Below are 14,065 nucleotides of genomic sequence, written 5' to 3'. Positions count from 1 at the left end.
AAACTTCAAATAGTAGGGCGTTCAAGGAATTGGTCTGATGGGGGATTCGTGATGTCATCGCGCATTTAAGGACGTTTAACGGCACCACGTTACTTTGATTGACAGCTGAGATCTGTCACTCTTCAGTATGCTAGCTGCTTTGTGCGCCATTCCTCGCTAAACCTATCTGTCATTCGGGATTGGCTAGTGTCTGTGTAGCTCAAAATAATCGCCAGGCTTGAATACATTTATAGACAATCTATTGGTGGATTCTACAAATCGCATCATTTTGCCACGTGAAAAGACCTGTGGCTATTGGCCTGTGCAATTTTCGGGGGCGGTTCCTTTTCTGCATAGCTGGGTGGGTGGGGGGGGGGGGTCGATTATCTGGCACTGGCTTTCCCGTGATGGGATTTTGAACCTGGGTGAAAAGGGATTGCATTCGTTATGGAACTGGGCTACCTCCGGGCGTGTGCCAGGTTCCCCATCCAAAGCCCACGGCTAGATAGGTTCAAAACAAAAGTGAAGTAGCCTAGGCTAGATTAAGCACTTGTAGTAAAGAGTATGATTCTGTGTTCTGACATGCAAAAGTGATTGCTTATTTGCTTGATAAAAACGCTTTATCTACCTTCCCAATGAAAATTCGTTAAAAAAAAATCGACCATATATTTTATGGAAAATAGATTTTTATGGACGATGGTTCTATGCTGACAATTTGACCAAGCGGTGCAGATTGTTGTTCGATTTTGAGAAAGGCGCTCCTCACTGCTTTTGCCCGTTCACCATAGAGTGGTGCACCGCGGCTCGGGTTAATAGAACTCCCTCAGTCTGAAACCGCGTGAGAAAGTTGCCTTTGAGGCAAGCTAACGTTATATTTTGTTGTGCTAGTAGTGGGGGTTGTTATTATCAAAACACCAACATTTACGAAACCTTTCTTGCACTACAGCCCCCCCCCCCCATTTAATCGAATACAGGTTATTCTTCGGATAACGAATATTAATTTATACCGAGCATTCACCACAAGCTATTGCGGCAAGTCAAATTGCAATTAACTTATGTGGATTTGTTTCAGTAGCCTACGCTTCTCATGACCGCGTTGTGGGTTTGGCTTGTTGACTAACTGGAGTTTCTGGCTATTCGAATATTGCTGCGTGGACAGGATTACACAGTCTACATGAATAGGAGGACTAGTAAGGATACTTTTTTTTTGGTCCTCACCTGTTTTTTTCCCCCTCCTTTTTATGGCTGATATATGATCGTATGCTGGAGTAGCCTACAGCGAGATAAAAGGATATTCTTACACCGGAGCACCGCTGATAAAGAGTTGACGGGAGATCTATGAGGACAAATGGTCGGACGTGTTTGTGTCATTTAACGGACAGTCTCGGAAGGAGCTAGGATGAATTTATCGTAATCTGGAGCATCCCCGCGCCTGTCCCTATTTTGTTAGCAGACGGGGTTATCAGGAACCGGGCATCTGCAGAGGTAGAACGATGTATCCCCAGGGTCGACACCCGGTAAGGTTGGCCAGTGAAACGCATTCCCCATCCGCAGATTCTCTGCACTCATGTGTCATGTTGAACCATTTTAGCGTTTGTGTAACTCTGTATGTCCACGATGGCGGGTCAGTCGGAGTTCCTTTGTTTGTCATTGCCTTAGCGGCTGTCGGCCTGTAACATTTCTGTAATGAGTTTATCATGATGCACTCCCAGTAATTAGGGCAAGGCGTATATCGCACATGGCAGCGAATGCCGTATTGCTTTTTTTGTAATTCACTACTAATTAGCCTACAGCTAAAGTATTTGAAATGCTTTATCAGATGCAGAAACACAGGTTTTGAATGATGTGTTTTCTTATTTAAATGTTCTCATTTTTACAGACACCCCACCAGGCCCCAGGCCAACCTTTCAAATTCACCATCCCAGAGTCACTGGACCGCATCAAAGAGGAGTTCCAGTTTCTCCAAGCTCAGTACCACAGGTGAGTGGCTGTTCAACACACAGACACATACTCTGAGGCCAAGATGTCACTGTTTGTGTGCTCAGACTGTATAGGTCTAAGCCATGCAGATGTGCTTGAGCCAGAGGGGTGGCGTCTGAGGTCAGATTATTATAAATCCCCTCTTATTCCCCATGTGTGCAACTGCATGTTGCTGTATTTGGGACTAGTGAGAGGTAAAGCAGTGAGCTGGAATGCCCTGCATGATCACAGTAGCAGGCAATAGGCTATATTGCTGCTACTATAGCCCTAGACCTATAACTTCTGTTACTGGAAAAAGGTAAACAAGTATTGCTCTTCCATGATTCCAAGAGGTTTTCCTGACCATGTTTATCTGAACCGAATTTTGAATGTTTTCTGGTTGTGTTCAGGATTGGTGATGGTATCTGAGGCCTCTTGCTTTGTTTTGATTGTGTCCCTGTCTTCGGCAGTTTGAAATTGGAGTGTGAGAAGCTGGCCAGTGAGAAGACAGAGATGCAGAGGCACTATGTTATGGTGAGTCCAATCAGCACAATCTATGTTCAACTCTCAACCAATCAACTCTAGATGTTAACACTGTCAATGTGTGGCTAGATATTATTGCCACATTGTGCAAGCTTACTGTTAACTCTTGTTGTTGCTCACACACACATGAACAGGACTACACACACACTCATCATTCACAAACACACATTGTCTCTCACATTCTGTGCTCAATGATCTCCAGTACATTATTGAGTTGGAGTGAATACCACATTTTGAGGTTGTTTTGTCCTTTCAAACACCTGTAGTATTATTCACGTATCTCTCTTATGGCCAAGAAGCAGTCTACATTGAGATGTAGGAAATTGGAACTTACTGTAATTCTAGTAACTCCAACTCTGTCATCCACAGTACTATGAAATGTCTTACGGGCTGAACATTGAAATGCACAAACAGGTAAGCATCACTCACTCTTCTCTATCTCTCCTCTATAGTGTGTGTGGGTTCACCCAGGGAATGAGCTTTTAGCCAGCCAGGGAACTGGAGTGTGTTTTATCAGAGTTTATCAATGATAGATGGTGCTCTGTTTCTCTCTGGTTAGACCCGGTGGCACGAGCACATAGGCAGGATGAATTACTCTGATTGATTGGTATTGTCTTGGGGAGTAGCCTGTTTTATTGCATTGAAGAGGCTGGGCTGGGGAAGGCATAGGAATCAATCACAGAACTCCCTGATCCAGGAAATGGAAAGGAGCACTCCCATATATCTCACACACACACAGGTTTGCCCCACAGGACCAGAGCACTCTGGCTCACAGCATTTACCAGTAATTACCACAGAAATCGATTGGTCAGGACAGAGGAAATTGGAGGTGGATTGGCCTGGGTGGTTTGCTGAGGAAGGATTTATCTTTCTCCCCCTCTCTCTTTCTGATACTAATGCATGCCTCCTATTGTGAGGGAGATGCCGTTTCTGCTCATTGTCTCCAGAGGGGGGCGTATTGTGAGTGACGTATCCCTGCTGCCTCCTCACTGTAGCCTGTTGCTCTGGCCACTCCAGCCCCAGGCTAATGTGGCCTCCCCTTGGAGCAGTGGAAGCTGCTGAGGGGAGGACGTCTCATAATAATGGCCGGAACGGAGCAAATGGAATGGCATCAAATGCATGGAAACTATTTAAACTATGACATTTTTGTCCGATAGCTGATATTTTCCTTGCCAAAAAAAACGATACCGACATTTAGAATTTTAACTGCCTTTTTAAGCATTCTAGTATAGTTAACACACACACACATGGACGCAGCGGTCTAAGTCACTGCATCTCAGTGCAAGAGTTGTCACTACAGTCTCTGGTTCGAATCCAGGCTGTATCACATCCGGTCGTGATTGGGAGTCCCATAGGGCGGCGCGCAATTGGCCCAGCGTCATCCAGGTTTGGCCGGGGTAGGCCGTCATTGTATGTCCCCATTATCAGTGAAACATAATCAAAACCTATTTCTTTCACTTACTTGCTGTGCTGTTTCGTTGTTCCGTCGTTTCATTCTGAACCAGGATTTCATCATGCATGTCAAGCAGTGAAGTTTCAGCTGTGTCTCTCCGTGGCCTCTCTTCCTCGGTGCGCACTGTCACTGTGTCTGTTTCCATCTTGTCCAGCTGTGTATGTAACATTTCACATAAACCCTGATTTTTGTCTGCAGTGAAGTAGCGGTCCTTGTACATAGCATCGAGCATGGTGGCGACACAGTAAAGCGAGTGCCACCGACTCGCTTGTTCACAGCCTGTTTCTGCAGTTTTGTTGCGCAGGCGTTTCAATGCCAAGACAGTGGGTATCACATCTGCTGCAGGCGCAGTTGATGAGCTTATTTCTCGAGTCAGTTGTTCGAATCGAGCTAGTGAGTGTGTTCATGTTCTCAAATGCCATTGAAATGGCAGCAGCTGTATGACAACCAGCACATTCATGAGCATGCAATACGACTTTTCTCAGTACGAAATCCTGAACGACCCGCTTTGCTGTCAGACTCCACATGGTCATGAGGCTGATATCGCTGGTCCAAATGTCAGTCGTGAAGCTAATAGCAGTGATGCAATTGTATTAAAATTGTTATTATTATTTTTTTTTGCAGTGATGCTATTACTGTGTAACTCCGGTAGGGCAACATCTGAAAAATAGCACACTTGGTAGTGTGTACCGGTGCTCGACCAGTCGGCGAAAGCCAACATCACCCACGACAGAGAATGGTTGATTGTCAAGGGCAATGAATTCCATTGTCTTGATGTTTTAATGGATTTCGCCTTTGAGTTGTCTAGATGAAATTGTCTTACTCTTTCAAATGACTGATCAACTTGTTGACCGCTCGATCCACACAGCAGATATTGTGGGCTAGGTTAGGAATGCTGTGTTGCACGTGTAGCGCAAAATTTTACATTGCGTCATTACATCATGTACCTACATTATATAGGTATGCACATCAGCTTTGATATCGGTTTTGCACATCGGCGTTAAACCAGACATCGGGCTGATGCCGACGTTGGCATTTTTAGCTAATATTGGCTTATTCCGATAAGTTCACCGATATATCGTGCATCCCTAATGGAAACCATGATGCTCCATCTTGCCCTCTGATAGGTTGAAATTTAGCCTATCCAGTCCTCAGGTGAACTACAGAACCAGCAGTACCTGGGAGTTAAAGGGCGTCTGCACTTCTGATTTGGCCTTGTTTTTCATCATTTCTTATTAAGAAATGCTAGCGGCCATGACTGAAGGTAAACGAGATTTTGATTTGGGAGTCTTTGACATTCAATCACAGCAAACAGTAGCTAGTCAATTTGAGTTACAACATTGTTGAAAGCAAGCTGGCAACATGCATCAAACATGTCATCAGGTTTGCTTGATGATGAGCTAGCTAACATTAAACATGCAAATCTTCCTCTCACATTACACGTTAGGGAGAGGCTTTGTAAACTCAGCAAAAAAAGAAATGTCCTCTCACTGTCAACTCCATTTATTTTCAGCAAACTTAACATGTGTAAATATTTGTATGAACATAACAAGATTCAACAACTGAGACATAAACTGAACAAGTTCCACAGACATGTGACTAACAGAAATGGAATAATGTGTCCCTGAACAAAGGGGGGTCAAAATCAAAAGTAACAGTTCGTATCTGGTGTAGCCACTACCTACTTTAAGTACTGCAGTGCATCTCCTCCTCATGGACTGCACCAGATTTGCCAGTTCTTGCTGTGAGATGTTACCCCACTCTTCCACCAAGGCACCTGAAAAAGTTCCCGGACATTTCTGGGGGGAATGGTCCTAGCCCTCACCCTCCGCTCTAACAGGTCCCAGACGTGCTCAATGGATTTGAACTCTCGGCTCTTCGCTGGCCATGGCAGAACACTGACATTCCTGTCTTGCAGGAAATTACGAGCAGTATGGCTGGTGGCATTGTCAGGCTGGAGGGTCATGTCAGGATGAGCCTGCAGGAAGGGTACCACATGAGGGAAGAGGATGTCTTCCCTGTAACGCACAGCGTTGAGATTGCCTGCAATGACAAGCTCAGTCCGATGATGCTGTGACACACCGCCCCAGACCATGACGGACCCTCCACCTCCAAATCGATCCTGCTCCAGAGTACAGGCCTCGGTGTAACGCTCATTCCTTCGATGATAAACGCGAATCCGACCATCACCCCTGGTGAGACAAAACCGCGACTCGTCAGTGAGGAGCACTTTTTGCCAGTTCTGTCTGGTCCAGTGATGGTGGGTTTGTGCCCATAGGCGATGTTGTTGCCGGTGATGTCTGGTGAGGACCTGCCTTACAACAGGCCTACAATCCCTCAGTCCAGCCTCTCTCAGCCTATTGCGGACAGGCTGAGCACTGATGGAGGGATTGTGCTTTCCTGGTGTAACTCGGGCAGTTGTTGCCATCCTGTACCTGTTCCGCAGGTGTGATGTACCGATCCTGTGCAGGTGTTACATGTGGTCTGCCACTGCGAGGACGATCAGCTGTCCGTCCTGTCTCCCTGTAGCGCTGTCTTAGTTGTCTCACAGTACGGACATTGCAATTTATTGCCCTGGCCACATCTGCAGTCCTCATGCCTCCTTGCAGCATGTCTAAAGCACATTCACGCAGATGAGCAGGGACCCTGGGCATCTTTCTTTTGGTCTTTTTCGGAGTCAGTAGAAAGGCCTCTTTGGTGTCCTAAGTTTTCATAACTGTGATCTTAATTGCCTACCGTCTGTAAGCTGTTAGTGTCTTAACGACCGTTCCATATGTGCATGTTCATTCATTGTTTATGGTTCATTGAACAAGCATGGGAAACGGTGTTTAAACCCTTCACAATGAAGATCTGTGAAGTTATTTGGATTTCTACGAATTATTTTTGAAAGACAGGTTCCTGAAAAAGGGACATTTCTTTTTCTGCTGAGTTTATTTGGCTAGTTACAGCACGGTATCATAGGCTATGCCGCTATGATACTAAGCTATCAAATAATGACCTGTAGCTGTTAATGAACAAAACTTAGCTACTTACCAACACACCAGTCTCAGGTTTGACACTTGACAGCCCGAGTAGAAACTAGTCAGATGTAATCCATATCCTGGCCATCTGCCCATGATTGTTGAACAACTTTATGGAATTCCATTTTCTATAGAGTAGCTATTTCCTGAGAAAGGGCAAGTACTAACCACACGTTTTGTCTGGTGAAGAGGTTCCAGACGATGGGTTTATTTTGCGTGACCGGGTGCCCTTGGTGGGCAGGACTTGCTCATTTTCAACCATTCCATTGGTCCTCCACCCGCACAGGGCACCAGGCCATGTAAAGGCAGCTCGCTCAGTCTTTTCACAGAAAACACTGGGTCACAATAGGCAAAAGGGGGAATGAATTGTTGCCGTACAGTGCATTCAGAAAGTGTTCAGACCCCTTTACTTTTGACATTTTGTTACATTACAGCCTTATTCTAAAATTGATTAAATTGTTTTTCCCCCTCAATCTCACACTACCCCATAATGACAAAGCAAAAACAGGATTTTTGTTTTCTCAAATGTGTGTATGTTTTACGTATGTATTCAGACCTTTTACTCAGTACTTTGTTGAAGCACCTTTGGCAGCGATTACAGCCTCGAGTCTTCTTTGGTATGACCCTACAAGCTTGGCACACCTGTATTTGGGGAGTTTCTCATATTCTTCTCTGCAGATCCTCTCAAGCTCTGTCAGGTTGGATGGGGAGCGTCGCTGCACAGCTATTTTCAGGTCTCTCCAGAGATGTTAAATCAGGTTTAACTCCGGACTACTCAAGGACATTGACACCCGAATCCACTCCTGCGTTGTTTTGGCTGTGTGCTTAGGGTTGTTGTCCTGTTGGAAGGTGAACCTTCGCCCCAGTCTGAGGTCCTGAGTGCTCTGGAGCAGGTTTTCATCATGTATCTCTCTCTACTTTTGCTCCGTTCATCTTTCCCTCGATCCTAAATAGTCTCCTGGTCTCTGCCGCTGAAAAACTTCCCCATGCTGCCCCCATGTTTCACCGTAGGGATGGTTCTAGGTTTTCTCCAGACGTGACGCTTGGCATTCAGGCCAAAGAGTTTAATCTTGGTTTCATCGACCAGAGAATCTCCTTTAGGTGCCTTTTAGCAAACTCCAAGCGTGCTGCCATGTGCCTTTTACTGAGGAGTGGCTTCTGTCTGGCCACTACCATAAAGGCCTGATTTGGGGGAGTGCTGCAGAGATGGTTGTCCTTTTAGAAGGTTCTCCCATCTCCTCCACAGAGGAGCTCTGTCAGAGTGACCATCGGGTTCTTGTATAGACAGGTGTGTGCCTTTTCTAAATCATGTCCAATCAATTGAATTTACCACAGGTGGACTCCAATCAAGTTGTAGAAACATCTCAAGGATGATCAATGGAAACAACAGGATGCACCGGAGCTGAATTTCGAGTCTCATAGCAAAGAGTCTGAATACTTATGTAAATAAGGTATTTCTGTTTTTTTATTTTTAATAAATGTTCACAATTCTAAGCCAGTGTTTACTTTGAAATGATGGGGTATTGTGTGTAGATTGATGAGGAACATTTTTTATTTAATCAATTTTAGAATAAGGCTGTAACGTAACGAAATGTGGAAAAAGTCAAGGGGTTACTCAAGTAAGCCAAACCCTTAAGTCATGACAGTCACTTACCAAATTCTGTTTATGACCCATATTATCCTATTTACACTTTTTAGTCAATTTTGACACTGGAATTCATGTTTCTGACATGTATTGATTCCACGGGCCATTTCAAACCAGAGAAGTTGGTTATAAAGGGCAGTTGATCTTTAAGAGAGTGGGGTGGTTCTGAAATTCAACTTATGTCCTCCTAGTCCCTGTAGGGCTCACTTTCTCTGCCACCTGGCAGGCCCTGTTGCTCAGGTCACACCCTATGACCTAAAGGCCTCCAATCACTGATATCCTAGGTGATGACTTGAGAACTCATCATGATTGGGATGTGTGATTTGTTTTGTCACCTACTACCCTAGTTGAACGCACTTATCGTAAGTCTTATGTCAGTCTACTCAATGACGACAGGCGATCCTTTCAATGTAACCCTCTGGCATGTGTGATAACCACCATACTGTCTGACTTTTGGAGTGTGGGTTGGGTAAGACAGGCAGGTACATTTTATTTTTGTATTTTTTTTCAACACTTACCCACTTTGGCCCGAAGCTCTGGGTCACATGATTATTTCTTAACCGCCCCTTAATTAATCCCGTTAGCTCCCTCTAGTGATGTTACGTTTGATGCCAGGGCTCCGAGGCATGCATTGAAATCGCTTAGCAGTTTACTTCGAAGCAGTGGGCAGATGCTTGTCACTTTATCAGAAGCACGTAATCACTGACAATCGAAGCGTTGTTTTGTCGAACAACCACCTGATTGGTTTGATAGAAGGCAAAAAGGCTACCCTGGTGCGACATCTATAATAATTTGGCTGCTCTAAATTATTTTGACCAGCAGGTGCAACTACTGTACACTGTGTTGATCAAAGCCTCAAGTAATGAACCTATTTTTGACACAATTGACTGGAAATGCTCAATGCTTCAGGAAGCTTAGTTTCCCTGTAACTAGCTCCCTCCCGTGGGTTTAGCTTAGCGGTAGTGTACTGGACACAGCCTATTCCTGGCCTGCAGTACCTATCTGCCTGCTAAGAATACCCCTCAGACATTCTGGGAAAGCACAGTGGGAGAAGCAGGTATTTTATTGCCTAGCGAGGTTTTATAGGTTATCTGTTGTGTGTGTGTGTGTGTGTGTGTGTGTGTGTGGAGTGATAAGCCTGTCAGGCCGGGGCTTCTGAGGGCGTGTCACATGAGGACAGGGCCTATGGCTGGGCTGCTAGAACACTGGTTGGAGGAACTCGATTCATCAAATGTATTTTATAAAGCCCTTTTTACATCGACAGTTGTCACAGTGCTTTACAGATACCTAGCATAAAACCCCAAAAAGCAAGCAATGCAGAAGCATAGTGGCTAGAAAAAACTCCCTAGACAGCAGGAACCTAGGAAGAAACCGATAGGAACCAGGCTCAGAGGGATGGCAAGTCCTCTTCTGGTAGAGCCGTGTTTTTATGTTATGGAGATTTGAGGCCGTATGTATCAAGCGTCCCAGAGAAGGAATGCTGATTTTAGGCTCAGTTTAGCCTTTTAGATCACAATGAATATGATTATATGGACAGGGGGGACCTGATCCTAGGTTGTCCCTTCTGCGATGAGAAACTTGATATATATGGCCCCTGAGCCCGCACTCCATTTTTCTCACCAGCTTTTCAAAGGAAAATGGTCTGTGTCGTGAGTGTCTGTGTGTGCATGTGTCTGAGTAATATCCCATTACTGCATTCGGAGGCTCCTCTAGTTCCTCCTGTACTCTGGCCCGCCTCGTATCAATTTGTTTGGCTGATATGTAATTTCAGCTGGATCATCCGATTTGCCGCCTCCGTGGGGATATAGGGTATCCAGCCAATCGCAGTCACCTCTGGGGGGGCCGGATGCCCGGCCATGGTTATGAGAGTGGGACCAAATTAAATTAGGAGTGATGAGATTATTTTAAGCGCCGATGGGAGTGGAAGAATAGAAGAGTGAGACACGGTGAAACCTAATCTAAGGCTGACATGATAGCAAGGCTGGAGCCTGTCTTTGATTCACTGCTTCGTGTGTGTGTCTGTCTGTCCTGTCTGTCCTGTCTGTCTGTCTGTCTGCACCAGAGTATGTGAGCAAAGCTGGAGCGGAGCGAGTTTCCCAAAGGCTGGAGCATCGTCCTTCTCACCTACTCCAGTAGGGCTCAGGGCATAACCGTCCCAGCATGCATTTGTAGGCTACTCGTGTGCTGCTATAGCCCCTAGCTTTAGCTACTGTCATGGAATTCACCAAATATTTTCATAAGGACACTGATAAAACACTCAGGTGCCAAATCATGGTGATTTATAAAGATGAGGAGCACCAAGAGGAAGAGCGGGAGTGCAGTGATGTCGTGTTCACAACAAAAGAGTCATTATGAATCTGAAAATACATGGTCTACTTACGTGCACTTGCTAACAAAAAGGAATGAGGTGGGTAGCTAGTGTGTATAAATAAAGAACCTTTCCCTCATCCAGGCCAAGGTGGCGAGACACGGTAGTGATGACACCATAGGCCTTGTTGGTCTCTGCACCAGACAGGATGCTCTTGCCAGCATACTTGGGGTCCAACATGTACGCTGCTGCGTGTATCGGCTTCAAGCAGAAGTCTTCACGTTTTTTGATGTATTTCAGAACTGCAGTTTCCTCTGCTTGGAGCACAGCGAAATGGGCAGGGCAGTACGGATTTCTTCTCTTACATCTCAGAGTCTGAACATCAGACAGGATGGCATTGTCTCCCTCAATCCTTGCAATGGCTACTGCTATAGGTTTCAGGCTGCTTACCACTCTCTCCCAAAATACATCATCCAGGAGGATCCTCTTGATGGGGCTGTCCATATCGGCAGACTGTGATATGGCCATTTCTTGGAGAGACTCCTTCCCCTCCAGGAGACTGTCAAACATAATGATAATACCACCCCAATGGGTGTTGCTGGGCAGCTTCAATGTGGTGCTCTTATTCTTTTCACTTTGCTTGGTGAAGTAGATTGCTGTAATTACTTGATGACCCTTCACATACCTAACCATTTCCTTGGCTGTCTTGTAGAGTGTATCCTTTGTTTTAGGTTCCAGGATGTCCTTGCGGAGCAGATTCAATGCATGAGCAGCACAGCCAATGGGTGTGATGTGAGGGTAGGACTCCTCCACTTTAGGCCAAGCAGCCTTCATGTTTGCAGCATTGTCTGTCACCAGTGCAAATACCTTCTGTGGTCCAAGGTCATTGATGACTGCCTTCAGCTCATCTGCAATGTAGAGACCGGTGTGTCTGTTGTCCCTTGTGCTCTTGTAGAGTACTGGTTGAGGGGTGGAGATGATTTAGTTAATTATTACTTGCCCACTGACATTCGACCACCCATCAGAGATTATTGCAATACAGTCTGCTTTCTCTATGATTTGCTTGAACTCTGTTGAACTCTGCATCCAGAAATTGAGTAGATAAAGCATGTCTGGTTGGAGGGGTATATGCTGGGTGACGTACATTCAGAAATCTCTTCCAATACACATTGCCTGTGGGCATCAGAGGTGAACCAGTTGCATACACAGCTCAAACAAGACATTCATCAGCATTTCTCTGACTACGTTCCTCCATTGAGTCAAAAAACTTCTGAATTGAGGAGGACAATGAGCTGTTGCTATCGATAAGGGGTCTGATTCATCATTTTCACCTTGAATAGAAGTAGAGGGACTTTTGTCAGAGGTTGCTTGTTGTGAGCGCTGAGGGAACTTTACGCACTTGGCCAGATGATTCTGCATCCTTGTTGCATTCTTTACATATGATTTGGCACAGTATTTGCAAACGTACACAGCTTTTCCTTCTAGATTAGCTGCAGTGAAATGTCGCCACACATCAGATGGGCATTTTCCTGTAAAGATGACAAAAAAACGAGTAGAAAAAAAACAAATACAATTCCATGTACAGATAAATAGTTAAGAAGTTAGATTAAACAACTCCTTTGTAAGATAAATGTTTTAAAATGAAACATGTATGGAAACAGGTGAATTAACACTGTTAGCAGGCTCAAGCAAGCTAAAACCCACATGATAGCAAAAACTAACTAGCAGACACAGCTCTGACACACACGCTTATCCCACCAGACATGCCACCAGGGGTCTTTTCATAGTCCCCAAATCCAGAACAAATTCAAGAAAATGTACAGTATTATATAGAGCCCTCATTGCATGGAACTTCCTTTTAAATATTGCTCAAATAAACAGCAAACCTGATTTAAAAAAAAACAACAACAAAAAACCAGATAAAGCAACACCTCGTGGCACAACGCCTATTTGATCTAGATAGTTTGGGTGTATGCATTGATATGTAGGCTGCGTGTGCCTTTTTAAAAATATATGTAGTTCTGTCCTTGAGCTGTTCTTGTCTAATGATGTTCTGTATTATGTCATTGTTTCATGTTTTGTGTGGACCCCAGGAAGAGTAGCTTTTGCAACAGCTAATGGGGATCCTAATAAAATATCAAATACCAAAAATCTCATTAGTGTGCAAGATCTTGAGAATCAGCTGTACATGTGATGGAAGAGTGCATTGTACATGCAGAGTTGCAATTCCGTTGAATTGGGGATAGTTTAACCAAAATATGTTAAGACCTAGAATTGCCTTGTGTGTATCCCACAAAAAAAGGTTCACTGTTATAAGCTAACTTTATTGATGGATTTTAAGCAAAATTCTTCAAATTCCAGGGCTTAACTTCCCATGGAAAATTTCAGGAAAAATTCCGGAAAGTTGCAACCCTAGTCCCCAGCAGAAAGTGTGCCTTTAATGATCATGTTGTTTAATCAGCTTCTTGCTTCCACATGTGGCAGGTGGATGGATTATCTTGGTCAAAGGAGAATTTCTCACTAATAGGGATGTAAACAAATTTGTGTACAGAATTATAGAGAAATAAGCTTTTTGTGCATATGGAACATTTCTGAGATATTTTATTTCAGCTCATGAAACATGGGACCAACACTTGACAAGTTGCGTTTAGATTTTTATTCAGTATAATTCATTTTCGTTAGGCTGCTTGTCTGGCTCTTGACCTATTTCAAGTTTTTATATGCTGTTTAATATAGCATGTAGCCTATTTGAAATGATGAGCGCTTCTAACTGTCACCTTTTCATGTTTATTAAAGTACTTTTCATTCAAATCATATGGTTTTGTTTCAATACTTCAAAACCAAATGGTAGGTCCAAGTAGTCACAGAAATAGATTGGTGTTGGTTAAATTGTGATTTTAATGAATGGGGCAAATTTGCAGTAGCAGCTTTTCCTCACCGCTCGTATTTCCAGGAGCTAAACTCCACTCGCATGCTCTGGTCTGCACACGTATGTGTGTGACTGCCTGTGTATGCCTGTGGTGCACTTGAACATGTGTATGTGTGCAACTGCATGTGTTTTCTGTCAACTGTGGCAGCAAGCTGTTAACTAGCCCTCTCTCCCCCAAGTTAATTGTGTGTATGGAGTCATTCATACCATATTGACTAATATGTGTTGT

General features: G+C 44.3%; 1 protein-coding gene across 4 annotated transcripts in view; it reads left to right on the top strand.

The window, feature by feature from the left end:
* The first annotated feature begins 410 nt into the window (after positions 1-410).
* The window catches only part of LOC106580192 (TLE family member 1, transcriptional corepressor), a 43,876-nt gene continuing 30,221 nt past the window's right edge, over positions 411-14,065 (top strand). For 3 of the 4 annotated variants that reach the window (XM_014160991.3, XM_014160990.3, XM_014160989.3), the window contains exons 1-4: positions 411-1,496; positions 1,859-1,959; positions 2,409-2,472; positions 2,851-2,895. In XM_014160991.3, coding sequence (XP_014016466.1) covers positions 1,473-1,496; positions 1,859-1,959; positions 2,409-2,472; positions 2,851-2,895 — 234 coding nt within the window. In that variant the 5' untranslated portion in view covers positions 411-1,472. Of the gene's footprint in view, positions 1,497-1,858; positions 1,960-2,408; positions 2,473-2,850; positions 2,896-8,350; positions 8,406-14,065 lie in introns of those variants that run through there. The other variant, XM_014160993.3, reaches the window with a different exon arrangement.

Source organism: Salmo salar, chromosome 20 (genome assembly GCF_965601325.2).
Source record: "Salmo salar chromosome 20, fSalSal1, whole genome shotgun sequence".
Classification (NCBI taxonomy): domain Eukaryota; kingdom Metazoa; phylum Chordata; class Actinopteri; order Salmoniformes; family Salmonidae; genus Salmo; species Salmo salar.
Note: the sequence above shows the minus strand (reverse complement) of the source record. Positions and strands in the feature narration are given on the sequence as shown.